Source organism: Aethalodelphis obliquidens, unplaced genomic scaffold, assembly GCF_003676395.1.
Source record: "Aethalodelphis obliquidens isolate GAN/ISIS:26980383/991018 unplaced genomic scaffold, ASM367639v1 scaffold4, whole genome shotgun sequence".
Taxonomy (NCBI): domain Eukaryota; kingdom Metazoa; phylum Chordata; class Mammalia; order Artiodactyla; family Delphinidae; genus Aethalodelphis; species Aethalodelphis obliquidens.
The window spans coordinates 1,334,720-1,347,721 of record NW_020837948.1 but is presented as its reverse complement, the minus strand read 5'-3'; the positions used below and the strand labels follow the sequence as shown (position 1 = coordinate 1,347,721).

The window sequence follows — 13,002 nt, the reverse complement described above, 5'->3', positions numbered from 1 at the left end:
TGAAGGGCATACAGTATGTAGCAAATATTTATTGAAAGAATTCATGGGTGACTTGGGACAAGTCACTTAATGGATCTAAGCTCCAAATTTCTTCCTGTCAACCAGGCATAATAATAACAGCTTCACACCTACAAGATTGTTCTGGGAATCAAATGGTTTGTTAGACATGAAAATGCTTTGAAAATATAGTGAGTTCTGGAAACACAAGGTTGTGTGTCTTACTGTCTGTCCTGTAGATCTGGAAATGGGGGCAGAGAGGATGGCTCACCTGGCAGGATCAGCCGCAGGTACCCAATATAATATGACCAGGCCAGCCCATGAGCCACATTGAAGTTCCTTTTTTCACAGATTGCAGAGATCTCTGCTTGGGCCAGGCCCTGTGGACAGCAGGGTGGGGCTGGGGGGCCTCCATGAAGAACAACATGAACCCTCCTCCTCCTCCCCCCAAGATTACCCAACCTGCTGTCATTTGGCTCCATTCTCCGCCACTGCTGAACCCAGACCATTATAGGCTCCATCCAAGGACCAGCCTCTAAATTAGTCCCACTCCCAGTACTAAGCTCAGAGCAGGTCACATGTGCCACACCTCCTCTTGAACAGACCCTTCACCTCTCTTTGTATCGTACCTGGAGGCCCAGGAGGATGTTAAGTGCCTGTGAGAGGCCCAGGAGAGCAAGCATCCAAGTGAAGGGCAGGCCAGCCACGTTTGGGAGGGAGAAGTAGAAATAGCAGGACAGCAGCAGCAGGGCCCCACGGCGCATGGGGCAGCCCAGGCAGGCCCGCACAGCCTTCCAGTAGCTGCCTTGGTACCTGCAAGTGACAGCCAGGCTCCAGACCCCAGCCCAGCTCAGCCAGAGAGATTCAAGGAGGGGCAGGGCTGGGGGTCAAGGGACTGAGACATGTTGGGTGCCTAATCGCCATGGGTACTGCAGGGAGTCACCTGGAATGGACGTGGCTCAGCTCCTCGACCAGATTGCAGACCCCCTTGATCAGCAGCCCCATCTGCTGGGAGGCCAGGTGGAGCACCAGCCACTGCAGAGTGTAGTCTGGCCGCTCCCCCAGCCCCCAGAGGGCCACCAGGCAGGCACCTAGCAGGACCAAGGCTGCTTTCTGGGCCCTGTGATCCCTGGGCCGTGGGATGGATGGATGCAGACTGGAGTGGGGCATCTGTGGATATCAAGAAATCCATGGTTGTGTTCCCCTCACTCTCCTATTGTTCTGGGACTGAGGCTCTGGCTGGGCACTTGCCCCAGCTCTATGTTTCCCTGGTGCCCAGCCATACGAGGCTGCTCTTGGAGGTGCCTCGAGGGGACAGGCTGGGCATACAGCATCCCAGAGCTCCGATCCAAGAGAGATTTGTTGAAAACAGAGCAGGTGGAGAAAGAAATGCATGCGCTCCACATACACACCCCACCCAAGCCCAGTGAGACCACAGGTGTAGCAAAGAAAGAAGACAGCAACTACCCCAGACCTAGACCTGAAAGTGTCCCGTGAGGTATCACCCACCTGGGGACCCTTGGGGACCGGGGCTTCCCTCTCCCCACAATCCACCCCAAGAAGAACCTTAGTCAGCAAAGCTGAAAACTACAGTTCAGAGGGTAGGGGCAGGGCAGCCAGAAGGTTGCCACCCACCTCTGCAGCTTCTGCAGGGGCCTCAGCCTTGGAACTCAGGCTGGGCTTCTCCTGATCTTACCTTCTGCCTCCCAGACGGCAGCTTGTTTCTGGAAGGCAACAAGGAGAGAAGGCCCGGCACAAGGGCTCCCAGCAACTGAGGACGGCCTCTCAGGGTGCAGCCTGAAAATGAAAGGTTAAAAACAATGGAAACTTCCGCCACAGCACTCCAGCCCTGGCATCTCACCAAACCACAGCTGCACTGGGCTGCGCTGGGGAGGTTATTTCCTGCCGCCCAAGGAGGGAGGAAGAGCCTTCCCACCAAGGCCCTGGTGAGCCACGTCCCAGTATTGGGGTGAGGGAGAAAGCTTGAGAAATCCCGCATTCCACTGCCCATCCCCCAGACCAAGGGTGTTCAGAAACTCCCTCAAACTCCCTGCAGTCACAGCCCTGAACGGGCTGCCCCTCAAGCACCCACAATCAAGCCCACTCTACCAACACCCACAGGGCACTTCACACACCCAGCCAAGCACACACACTACACCATGCTGCCCTACCTGCTTGTTTTATTCTGATTTCCAGATGCAGATCCTCTTTTTCTGAAGACTGTGATATCAGGCCAGAGGCGGGGAAAATGAAGAGTTATTTCCTGTAACGACAGCCTTCTAGTAAAAAGCTTAGTGGGAGCAGAAGCCCTGCAGAAGAGTGGGGTTTTGGCTCTCCACAGGAAGTGGCAACGCCTATGACTTCTCAGAGAGAAACTGGTGCTTCCAGCCAAAAAGGCAGTCGCGTGAATGATAATAATAGTAATAATAATAAAGTGCTCACCGTGCTCCAGACATTATGCCAAGCGTTACATAAATTGTTTCAATTAATCCCCTCAGCCACCCTGTCAGGAAGGTATAATACTAACCTCATGGACAATCTGAGGCTCAATGAGGTGAATTAACTTGCCCCAGTCCCCTGGCTAGTAAAGGAGGGAGTGGGGACGTGAACCAGGTAGGCGGCTCCAAAACCCAGCTGGCTCTGTGCCTTGATTTCCCAGAAAGGGGTGGAAGGTGCCAGGACCAAGTTTCATGATGTGTTTCCCCTTGGGGTGGGGAGTGTCTCTGGCTGCTTCCTGGTAAACTGGTGAGCTGATTGGATTCGAGGAGGGGGCGCCCGGGAGTGGGATTGGGGTGGAAGCCACAGAGCGACAGCAGTCCATACGTCCCCAGGCCAGAGGGTCCTTGCCTAGACCCTTCCCCACACCCCAAACAGACACAAGAAGACACACCACGTTCATAAGTGCCATTGGCCTCTCAGGAGCAAGGAGGCTTCCAGAAAACTCTCTCATTTTTTAGAATAATTTTCTAAGAATGGAGAGAATTCGAATTCACTGTACTTTCTCTCCCCTACAAGAGCTCACAAGGGAGCCCCCTGCAGTGGGCAAGGGCTCCAGTGCTTCAGAACCAAAGAAAGTCAAGGTTGCCAAACAAAAGGCCTGAGCAGAGTCCTCCCAGAGTGAGCAGTCCACAGCTGCCCCAAAGTCTCCCTGTGCCAAGCAACCTTGGGCCTCCAGTATCCTGCCCAGCGGCCAGCACCACCTCCCCTGGGTGATGCCACTGCTGTCAGCTCCACTGTTCCACCCCTGAACCTGTGCTTCATCTCTGCCCGCTTCTCCTGGAGGTTGGTTCTCTATTTTATAGGCCAGATTTGCACTATGCATTAGAAGCCTTAAAATGCACATAGAATCGTAGACCTTGCAATTCACTTCTGGGAATCCTTCATCAAAAAATAATGAGACAAGGGCACAAAGATACCAGTTTTTCAGATGTTTGTGCCAGTGTTGTTTATACCAGAGAAAAACTAAAAACTATCTAAATGTCCAACAATAGGGGACTGAATAACAAAACCGTGGTTCATCTTATAATAGAATGTTAGGTAGCCACTAAAATGATGATGTAATTTTGTATGTTGACTCTTAAATACCTTTAGTATATTGTTTCTTATTGGAAAAAAACAGAGTACAAAACAGTATAATTGCATTTTAAGAAATACACATTGCACGAGAAAAGGTCTGGAAGGCTACACGATATACGAAAAGTGCTAACAATGATTACTCTGTGTGGCGGGAATGTGAGTGATTTTTAGTATAATTTTCCCTTTTTGCTCATTATGTTTTTTAAGGTTTCTTTTCCTGACATTGAACATGTATTAGTTGTTTGATGCTTGGAGTATGCTGTAAAGAGAAAAAATCCCAACATTGTCTTGGGGCCTCCTTCCACCCCACTCTGTCCTCACTGCCCTTTGTTGCCTGCTGCTGCTCTGGGCTCTTTTTCCTGAGTTTGAACCTGCTCTGAGGAAAGCCTTGCAGGAGACATGAGGGCCAGGTCATTCAGGAAGAGTAAGATGTGGCCTGGCTGAGGGGAATGAGGAATGATGGGGACCAGGGAGGCGGGGAGGCAGGGAGGCAGGGAGGCCATCCGGAGTGTGGAGCTGGGGGCCAAGTCTGACTGGAGAGAAGGCTGCTGAGGCAGCCGAGGCCCCAATGTCTGGGCCCTCAAATACCAGCCCAGGAGTTTCCACATACCATGCAGCCCACACAGTTGTGTCCTGACTTCCTGCTGTGTGTGTCAGGGAATGTGCTAGGCATGGGACATGCCTGTGAACGTGTCAGGCCAGAACCCTGTTGTCACAACACCTATAGCTGGGCAGGTGCAATGGGCCTTGCATAACTGTGCAAGTCAGTATGAGTCACTGCAGATATGGTGAGGGCTTTGAAGAATGCATTCCTGTTGCTGCTCTGAGGGGAACTTGGAAAACCCCAAGTCCAGATTTCCCTGAAGGAGTGCCATTTATGCTGGGTTTGGAGGACCAAGAGAGAGATGTGGGGGAGGAGTGAGAGTCTAGAACATTCATAAAAAACAGCACGGCCTTCCCCTGGGGTGGGAAGGAGTTTGGCCTGAGGAGAAACAGAAATGGCTGGTGTGGCGGGAGCATGTAAGCATGTTGGGGGTCTGTGTTATTTTTTTAGGGCTGTTATAACAAAGTACCACAAGCTTGGTGGTGTAATACAACAGAAATTTATTCTCACACAGTTCTGGAGTCTAGAAGTCTGAAATCATGGTGTTAGTAGGGCCATGCTTCCTCTGATGCCTCTAGAGGAGGACCTCTCCTTGCCTCTTTCACTTTCTGGCAGCCCGAGGTGTTCCTTGGTTTGCAGCTGTAGCACTTCAGCCTCTGACTCCATCATCACGGGGTGACCTTCTCCCTGTGCGTCTCTGTCTTCACATGGCATTTCCTCTTCTTATAAGGATACCAGCCATTGTCCCATTGGATTAGGGCCCACCCTAATGACCTCATCTTAATTCAATTGTACCTGCAAAGACACTGTCTCCAAATAAGGTCACATTCTCAGGTACTAGGGAGTTAGGACTTCAGCATATCTTTTTGGGGGGACACAGTTCAACCCATAACAAGGTCAGTGATGTAAGAAAGGGTACTGGAGAGTTGGTTGGAGCCTTGTGGGCTGTGGCCAGGGTCTCAGGGCATGGGGAGTGTCACAACGACTGCACGGATGAGATTGTCCTCATCAGCTGTGCTGATGGCCAGGGACCTCGAAGCCCTTCCAGACTGGCCATCTGGCACACAAGGAGGAAACCGAGGACCACAGAGGGAAGTTAGGTCTAAGTTCCAGACTGCCCAGCTCACAGGCTGCTGCCCTCAGGTCAGTGTTGCTGAGTGCCAACACTCTGCTCCACAGCCTGCTCACTCCTGGGGCCTCCTCCCCTCATGACCTGGTAGTTGCGTGTTCCCTCCAGGCACTCCAGAAGTGCTGGTCTGGGATGGCTTTCATTTCCATTGCCAGCCTAGTTACAGTTCCCACGTGTCTTCCCTGAAACTTGTCATCAGTGTTTCTGGGAGAGAAGAAAACACTAAGCACTCATTCAGTGGACGCTGGTTCTGGGACAGACCACGAGTGGGATAAGGAGGCCTCTGGCTTCTAAGGAGCCACTCTTTTGCCCATGCAATGCCTTTCATGGTTAAAAGTCCCTGATATTTGTGTGTAAATGTTCCTGAATCCTGCTAGTGCAGGGACATTGGGAGGATTTTGATATCAGCTGACCATGGTACACCTGGGATCTTGCCTCTGCCTGTCCTTGCTGTGTGACCTTGGCCCAGTTATATAACTTCTTTTGAGAGTTAGTTCCCTCATACATAAAGTGAGGGTGGTAATACCTTTTTTCTCATAAAATTGTCATGAGAATGAAAAGAAATAATGTGTTTGTAGGCCTGACTTGTAAGTGCTCAGTAATTGTCAACTCTAATCACCACCACCACCATCATCATCATCACCATTGACAATCACACTCTTGGAGTTGCCAGTCCCTGTCATCTTGGCCTCTACCCTGGGCTCAAGTCACCTCTCCGGCAGACACAGAGACTTGATGTCTCATCCATTGGTGGCTCTGAGTCTGACCTCAGCCACCTCCTTGTTGTAATTTTATTGCCCCATCATGGAGCTGCCTTGTGTGTCATGGGCTTTCCAGGACAAGACAATATCCTGGTAGATGTGATAGAGAAAGAGGGACTGGATGATGCATGATTGGGGTTGGGGAAGCACAGCTGGTTGAGCTTCTGTATCTTCAGGGAGTAAATAATGGACCTACATCCTCCTGGAAGAGGGTATTCCTCAGGGTGGAGAGATCTACTGCTGTTTTTTGTTAGTTTTTGGTAACAGCCTAATTGAGATATAATTCACATACCATACAACTCACTTATTTAATGTACAATTCAGTAATTTTTAGCGGGCTTCCCTGGTGGCGCAGTGGTTAAGAATCCACCTGCCAATGCAGGGGACACAGGTTCGAGCCCTGGTCCGGGAAGATCCCACATGACGCAGAGCAACTAAGCCCCTGCGCCACAACTACAGACCCTGCACTCTAGAGCCCATGAGCCACAACTACTGGAACCCGCGAGCCACAACTATTGAAGCCCGCGTGCCTAGAGCCCGTGCTCCGCAACAAGAGAAGCCACGGCAATGAGAAGCCCTCGCACTGCAATGAAAAGCAGCCCCCATTCGCCACAACTAGAGAAAGCCCGTGCGCAGCAACGAAGACCCAACACAGCCAAAAATAAATTAAAAAAAAAAAGTCCTAAAGAATAAAAGACTTCCATTTCAAAGGCAAATACAAATGGGAAGATATGTTCATTTAAAAAAAATTAGTTTTTAGTATATTCACATCCCCACAATCAAACTTAGAACATTTTCATCACCTCAAAAGAACTCCTGTAGCCAACACCCCCACCTCACCCTCAGGCAACCACAAATCTACCTTCCTTCTTTATAGATTTTCCTGTTCTGGACATGTCATATAAATGGAATCATGCAATATGTGATTGTGTCTGTCTTCTTATGTTTTAGAGATTCATCCATGTTGCAGCATATATCAACATTTCATTCCTTTTTATTGCTGAATAATATTCCATTGTATAGATATACTGCATTTATTTACCTATTCATTTACTGAAGACACTTAAGTTGTTTCCACTTTTTGGCTATTATGAAGAATGCTGCTGTGAACATTCATGTACAAGTGTTTGTATGGACATATATTCTCATTTCTCTTGGGTAAATACCTCAGGGTGGGGTTGCTGGGTCATTTGGTAACGCTCTGTTTAACCTTTTGAAGAACGACTGGACTGTTTTCCAAAGTGGCTCCATGATTTTACATTTCCACCAGCAATGTATGAAGGTTCTAATTTCTCTAGATCCTAGCCAGTGTTTACATATGTCTTTTTGAGTATAGCTATCCTCACTTAACTGGTATGAAGTGGTGTCTTATAGTGGTTTTGATTTGCATTTTCCTGATGGTAAATGATGTTGAGCATCTTTTATGTGCCTATTGCTATTGTATATCTTTTTTGAGAAAAGTCTATTCATATCCTTTGCTCATTTTAAATTGGGTATTTGCCTTTTTATTATTATAATAATTTATTATTGTAATTATTATAGGAGTTTTTTGTATATTCTAGATACAAGTCCCTTACCAGATAAATGCTTTGGAAAATTTTTCTCCTATCCTTTGGGTTGTTTTCTCACTTTCCTCATGGTGTCCTTTGAAACACAAACGTTACTAATTTTGATAAAATCTAATTTATCTTTTACTTTGTTGCTTGTTCTTTTGGTGCTATATCTAAGAAGTTATTGCCTAATCAAGGTCATAATGATTTGTGTGTGTATTTTCTTCTAAGAGTTTAATGATTTTGGCTCTTACATTTAGGTCTTTGTTCCATTTTGAGGTTTTCTTTAATGTGGTGTAAGTTAGGGGTTCACATTCATTCTTCTGCATATAGATATCAAGTTTTCCCAGCACCATTTGTCAAAAAGACTATCCTTTCTCCATTGAATTGTTTTGGCACCCTTGTCAAAAATTAACTGACTCTAAATATGAGAGTTTATTTATGAATTCTCAATTATTTTCCATTGATCTATATATCTATCCTTATGCCAGTCCACACCATCTTGGTTACTGTAGCTTGTAGTAAGTTTCAAAATCAGGAAATGTGATTCCTCCAACTTTGCTCATCCTTTTCAAGATTGTTTTGGCTATTCTGGGTCCCTTAAATTCCCACATAAATTTTAGGATCAGCTTGTCAATTTCTGCAAGGAAGTCATCTGGGATTTTGACAGGGATTACGTTGAATCCATAGGTCAATTTGGGGAGTATCATCATCTTAACAATATCAGGTCCATGAACATGAGTTGTCTTTCCATTTATTCAGATCTTCTTTAATTCCTTTTGGCAATGTTTTATATTGTATAGAGTATAAGTTTTACCCTTCTTTTGTTAAGTTTATTTGCAAGTATTTTACTCTTTTTTTGGAATTTTTAAATTGTGGTAAATGTGTATAACACAAAATTTACCACGTTAGCCATTTTATGTGTATGATTCAAGGGCATTAATTACATTGGCAATATTGTACAATCATCACCACTATCCGTTTCCAAAATTTTTCACCATCCCAGACAGAAGCTCTGTACTCATTTATATAAGTTAAATCATATAATATTTGTCCTTGGTGTCTGGCTTATTCCGCTTAGCATAATGTTTGTAAGGTTTATCCACATAGTAGCATGTATCAGAACTTCATTCCTTTTCATGACCGAATAATATTCCATTGTATGTGGGTACCACATTTATTTATCCATTTATCTGTTGATGGACACGTGGGTTGTTTCCACCTTTTGACTATGGTAAATAATGCTGCTATGAACATTCACTTGAAAGCATCTGTATGAGTCCGTTTTCAATTCTTTTGGGCATGTACCTAGAGTAGAATTGTTGGGTCATTTAGTAATCTATGTTTAACTTTTTGAGGGACCCCCAAATTGTTTTCTATTTTATTCTTTTTAATGTTATGGTAAATGGAATTGTTTTCACAATTTTATTAGATACACAGTCTTGTAAACTTTTTTTTTTTAAGACTAGGGAACATTTCATAGACATATTTGTGTGCGGCGAGCCGCCTCCAACCAGCAGAATGACGAGTCGCCACACGCAAGATTCTTCTCGTATCACACTTTATTGGAGCACAGCTTGGTTAAAAAAAAGATGGAAGGAAGACACCGCAATCCTATAGCAGTCTGCTTATATAGGGATTAAGAACATGTGTCGCTCTGTGATTGGCTTTCGCCGATGGTGCGATTTGTGAGCCAGCATCGGATAGGTCGCTACTTTAAAACCTCATTAGTATACCTAGCGCAAGCGCAGTGGCCACAGGAAGGATGACTCAGCTTATTTCAGCTTCCTGCCGCGTAGCAGTTAGGTGACCGCGCCCTACATTTGTGGATCAGTAAAGATAAGATTACATCATAATTTTTGGTGTATACCTAGCATTCCATGGATAGAATTATGAATCATGATTTAATCAGTCACATATTTTGGGACGTATAGGTTTTTAAAAAATTTTTCTCTGCTATAAGCAACTTTGCAACAAACATAAGAAGGTGCATCTTTGTGCACTTTTCTGATTATTAGGAGAGATTCTTAGAAGTGGGATTGCTGGATCAAAGATTATGCCTATTTTTCAGGCTTCTGATGGATAGTACCAAAAGTCTCACTAGATGTATGCTGTTTGTTTTGGAAGCCACCATGAGAAAATAGGAAACAACTCAAATTTTCAGCACCAGGGGATCAGTTAAAATAGTCACAGTACATGGTTAGCAGCCACAATACACTATAATGTAGCACTAGATTTACTGATGCTGAAAGACATTTATAGTACATTTTAAAATCACAGAACTAGTTACAAAACAGTCCATATTAAATAAACTTGGCTGCCTCCATTCAGTAAAATACTCTGCAGCTCTTTTAAAAATGAGGCAATTCTCTATGTACCGATATGGAAATATCTGAGAGCTATATAGTGAGGCCAAAGAGTAAGTTGCAGAACAGTGAGTGTGGAAACAAAAGGATAGATATGTATATGTTTGTGGTATGCTAGAAACAGGTGAAGGCATATTTCAGGGAGGGGAGCTAAGTGGCTGAAATCAAGTGAGAGAGGGAGACTCGCTTTTAACTGCATATGCTTTTGTGCTATTGTACCTTTAAATTTTTATACTGTGAGTTATCACCTGTTCAAACATTACATAAAATAGTAATTAACCACAGTAGGTACATTATGATACCATTTTTATTTTTTAAGGTTGATGTATATAGTTGAGTGAGAAAAGTTCTGGTAAAATGTTCATAGTAGTTATTTGGGAAGGGGATTTGGGATATCTGGAGGTTGAAAAAGATATCCACAAATTCTTTCATACTCCTTCCTTCAAGAGGTAGAGCCTAATTCCCCTCCCAAGTATAGGATTAACTAGATCATAAAAGGCCCTGTGGTTTCTTCCTTGTTCTCTTTCTTGGATCATTCACTCTGGGGACAGTCAGCAGCTGGGTCAAAAGATACTCAAGCAACCATGGAGAGGTCCACGTGGTGAGCTACAAGGCCTCCTACCAACAACAAGCAACATCTTGCTGGGTGTACAAATCAGCAACCTTAGAAATAAAACTCCCAACCCTGGTCAAACTTTCAGATGACTGCAGCTCTGGCTGACGATCTGATTGCAGTCTTGTGAGAAATCCTGAGCCAAATCCTTAAGCTACTCCAAAGCACCTGAATCTGAGAAACTGGGAGATAAATGTTTGTGGTCTGAAGCTACGAAATTTAGGGGTAATTTGTTACACAGAAATAAATACAATAATACAAGGTAATTTTAGATTCTTATTTTGTTTATCGTATTTGTAAATTTTATCAAAATGAATGCATGTTGTTCATGAAACTAAGAAAAAAGGAAATAAGAGAACAGAGGAAATACAGTTCAGCCTGAGGTTCATTAACTCAGCTGTGAGATCCCTAGATGGGACCTCTCTGGCCTCTTAGCAGCTTGAGTGAAGAACCCTTGAGGGCTTTAGAGGACCACAATTACACTGCAAGTCCCCATCAAAAGTCTGCTGCTTTCCTGGGCTGTGTTCATGGGAATGTAGTGTTTCTGCATCAGGGAAGGTGACCTCATGGTTTCCCCAGACCCCACATCACACCAGATCTGGGCATTGGATACTGGTATCCAGAAACCACTGAAGGGCCTAAAGGTGTCTCTCCCTTCTTTTGGGGACTCTTGCCTCACAGCTCCTTCCTCAGTTGTACTGTGTACTCCAGCAACTCTGGGCCTTGTCAGCCCCCCAGATACTCCATCCTCTCTCTCACTGCCTGGATGGCTTTTCTGTCCCCGCCTCTGTCCCCTAAACACCCCATCAACCCCCCACCACCATGATGCTGCATTTTCTAAGCTCAGGGTACCAGCAAAATTCTCCCAGTTTTTCTTAAAAAGTTTGATATTGAACGGCATTGAAGTTGCTCACCCTTTGGGAGATCTCAGGAAGTTTTCCTAGGGACCAGGCTGGCTGAGGCCCTTGCCCCCTGCTCCATGTCAGACCAGATCTCTCCTATTTGGCCTTGTACAAACTTTATCATTACTGCTGGTATGGTTTTTGGTTTCTTGGACAGACTACAAGCCATGGGAGGACAGGCCTCAACTTTGCTTGTTCTCTGCTGTGGCCCCGAGGCCTATCACATAGTAAATGCTCTGTATACAGACATGAATAATGAACAAACAAACTCAGGAGATCTGAACAATCTCTTCAAACGCCTGAAGTGCTGTATGGGAAAGAAGAGCCCTCCTCTTTTTGCCTATAGAAGGTAAAACGAGGACAAATCAAAGTGATTGTCAAATTTTGGTTCTAAGTCAGGAAGGGTCTTCTAATAATATAGGTTGCCTGTGTTACTGACCCAGGTTCTTGGACTCTTTAATCAATAGAAATTGATAAGAAGCCAGACAAGAAATTCAAGCAAGGCTTTATTGGGACTGGTGCTGCAGCAAGAGGGAAGAAAACGAGTAACAGTTTCCCTTGCTCGCTCCCCAAGGTGGGGGTGGGGCGGGGGGTGAGTGGGGAGGGTGGGAGGTGGGGAGGCAGCTGGTCCCTTAATTGGGGTGAAGGTACCTGCGAATTGGTGGGTCGGGCCAGAGGGGAGGCGTAGGTGGTCTGCCTACCCCCTGGGTGGTACCATGTGCAGGGATCATGTGCAGTACCCTGCTTTTGCTCCCCCTACCTCAGAAATGGCAGTTGGGTTTTGGTCTTTTTGTATCTTGTTCATAATTTGCCACAGCTGGGCATGCATGCAGTTATTTTTAGTCCCTTATAGTTTCTTTGTATTCTGTTGCTTGAGAAAACATTTGTCCAGGGGCAAGCACTGCAGTAAAGGTCCCAGGTCTCTGCCTCTCTCACCTGTGAGGTAGTGAGCTGCAGTCACCAAAGGGGTTTACAAGAAACTGGTGGGCTCTCTGTGAGGGATGGGCTGTAGAGAGAATTCCAGACTGAAGAGGGGTATGAGTTCCCAAGATCGCAAGTGAGCTGGGCTATTGAGGAAGTCATGAGGGTGTCTTTCTGGTGGGGGAGGGGTAAGGAGATGGATTATTTTTTCCACTAGAGGAACTTGCTTCTGATTCAGGCTGGCTGAGCAGAGCTGGGTTGGTTCACCCGATCACACTTCCCCATCCCAGCTCCACTTTCCTTCTCAGACCCGAGAGAGGCTGTGTGGCTGGCACTGGTGACACCTGGTGGCCAGTTGGACTAGGACAGAGGCAACCCCACCATCTGCCTGTCCTGTGCATCTGGTTCATAGCTGTATTCCAGGGCCTAGTACAATGCTTGGCACAGAGGAGGCCCTGCCCTTTGAGGAAGAAATGGATGAATGGGTGAATGAACGAATACAGACAGTAAAGGGGAAGAGGAAGAAGAGATGCTGTCTCTCTGGGCCTGGAGATCTAACTAGGTGGACCAACCTGGACTCCAG

At 45.9% G+C, this 13,002-nt stretch overlaps 1 protein-coding gene and 1 long non-coding RNA gene across 6 annotated transcripts in view; both read right to left on the bottom strand.

Moving 5' to 3' along the window:
- Positions 1-2,510, bottom strand: part of STING1 (stimulator of interferon response cGAMP interactor 1) — a 5,393-nt gene extending 2,883 nt beyond the window's left edge. Inside the window, exons 1-6 of one of the 5 annotated variants that reach the window (XM_027095873.1) lie at positions 2,440-2,506; positions 2,169-2,260; positions 1,633-1,794; positions 941-1,167; positions 627-810; positions 269-377 (exon numbers count right to left, since the gene is read on the bottom strand). In XM_027095873.1, coding sequence (XP_026951674.1) covers positions 269-377; positions 627-810; positions 941-1,167 — 520 coding nt within the window. In that variant the 5' untranslated portion in view covers positions 1,633-1,794; positions 2,169-2,260; positions 2,440-2,506. Of the gene's footprint in view, positions 1-268; positions 378-626; positions 811-940; positions 1,795-2,168 lie in introns of all 5 variants that reach the window. The other 4 variants (XM_027095891.1, XM_027095868.1, XM_027095884.1 and 1 more) reach the window with 4 other exon arrangements.
- LOC113614452 (uncharacterized) overlaps positions 1-13,002 on the bottom strand; it is an 18,773-nt gene extending 5,771 nt beyond the window's left edge. The window contains exons 1-2 of the long non-coding RNA XR_003430645.1: positions 12,992-13,002; positions 3,879-3,889 (exon numbers count right to left, since the gene is read on the bottom strand). This is a non-coding gene — a long non-coding RNA (uncharacterized LOC113614452). The remainder of the gene's footprint in view (positions 1-3,878; positions 3,890-12,991) is intronic.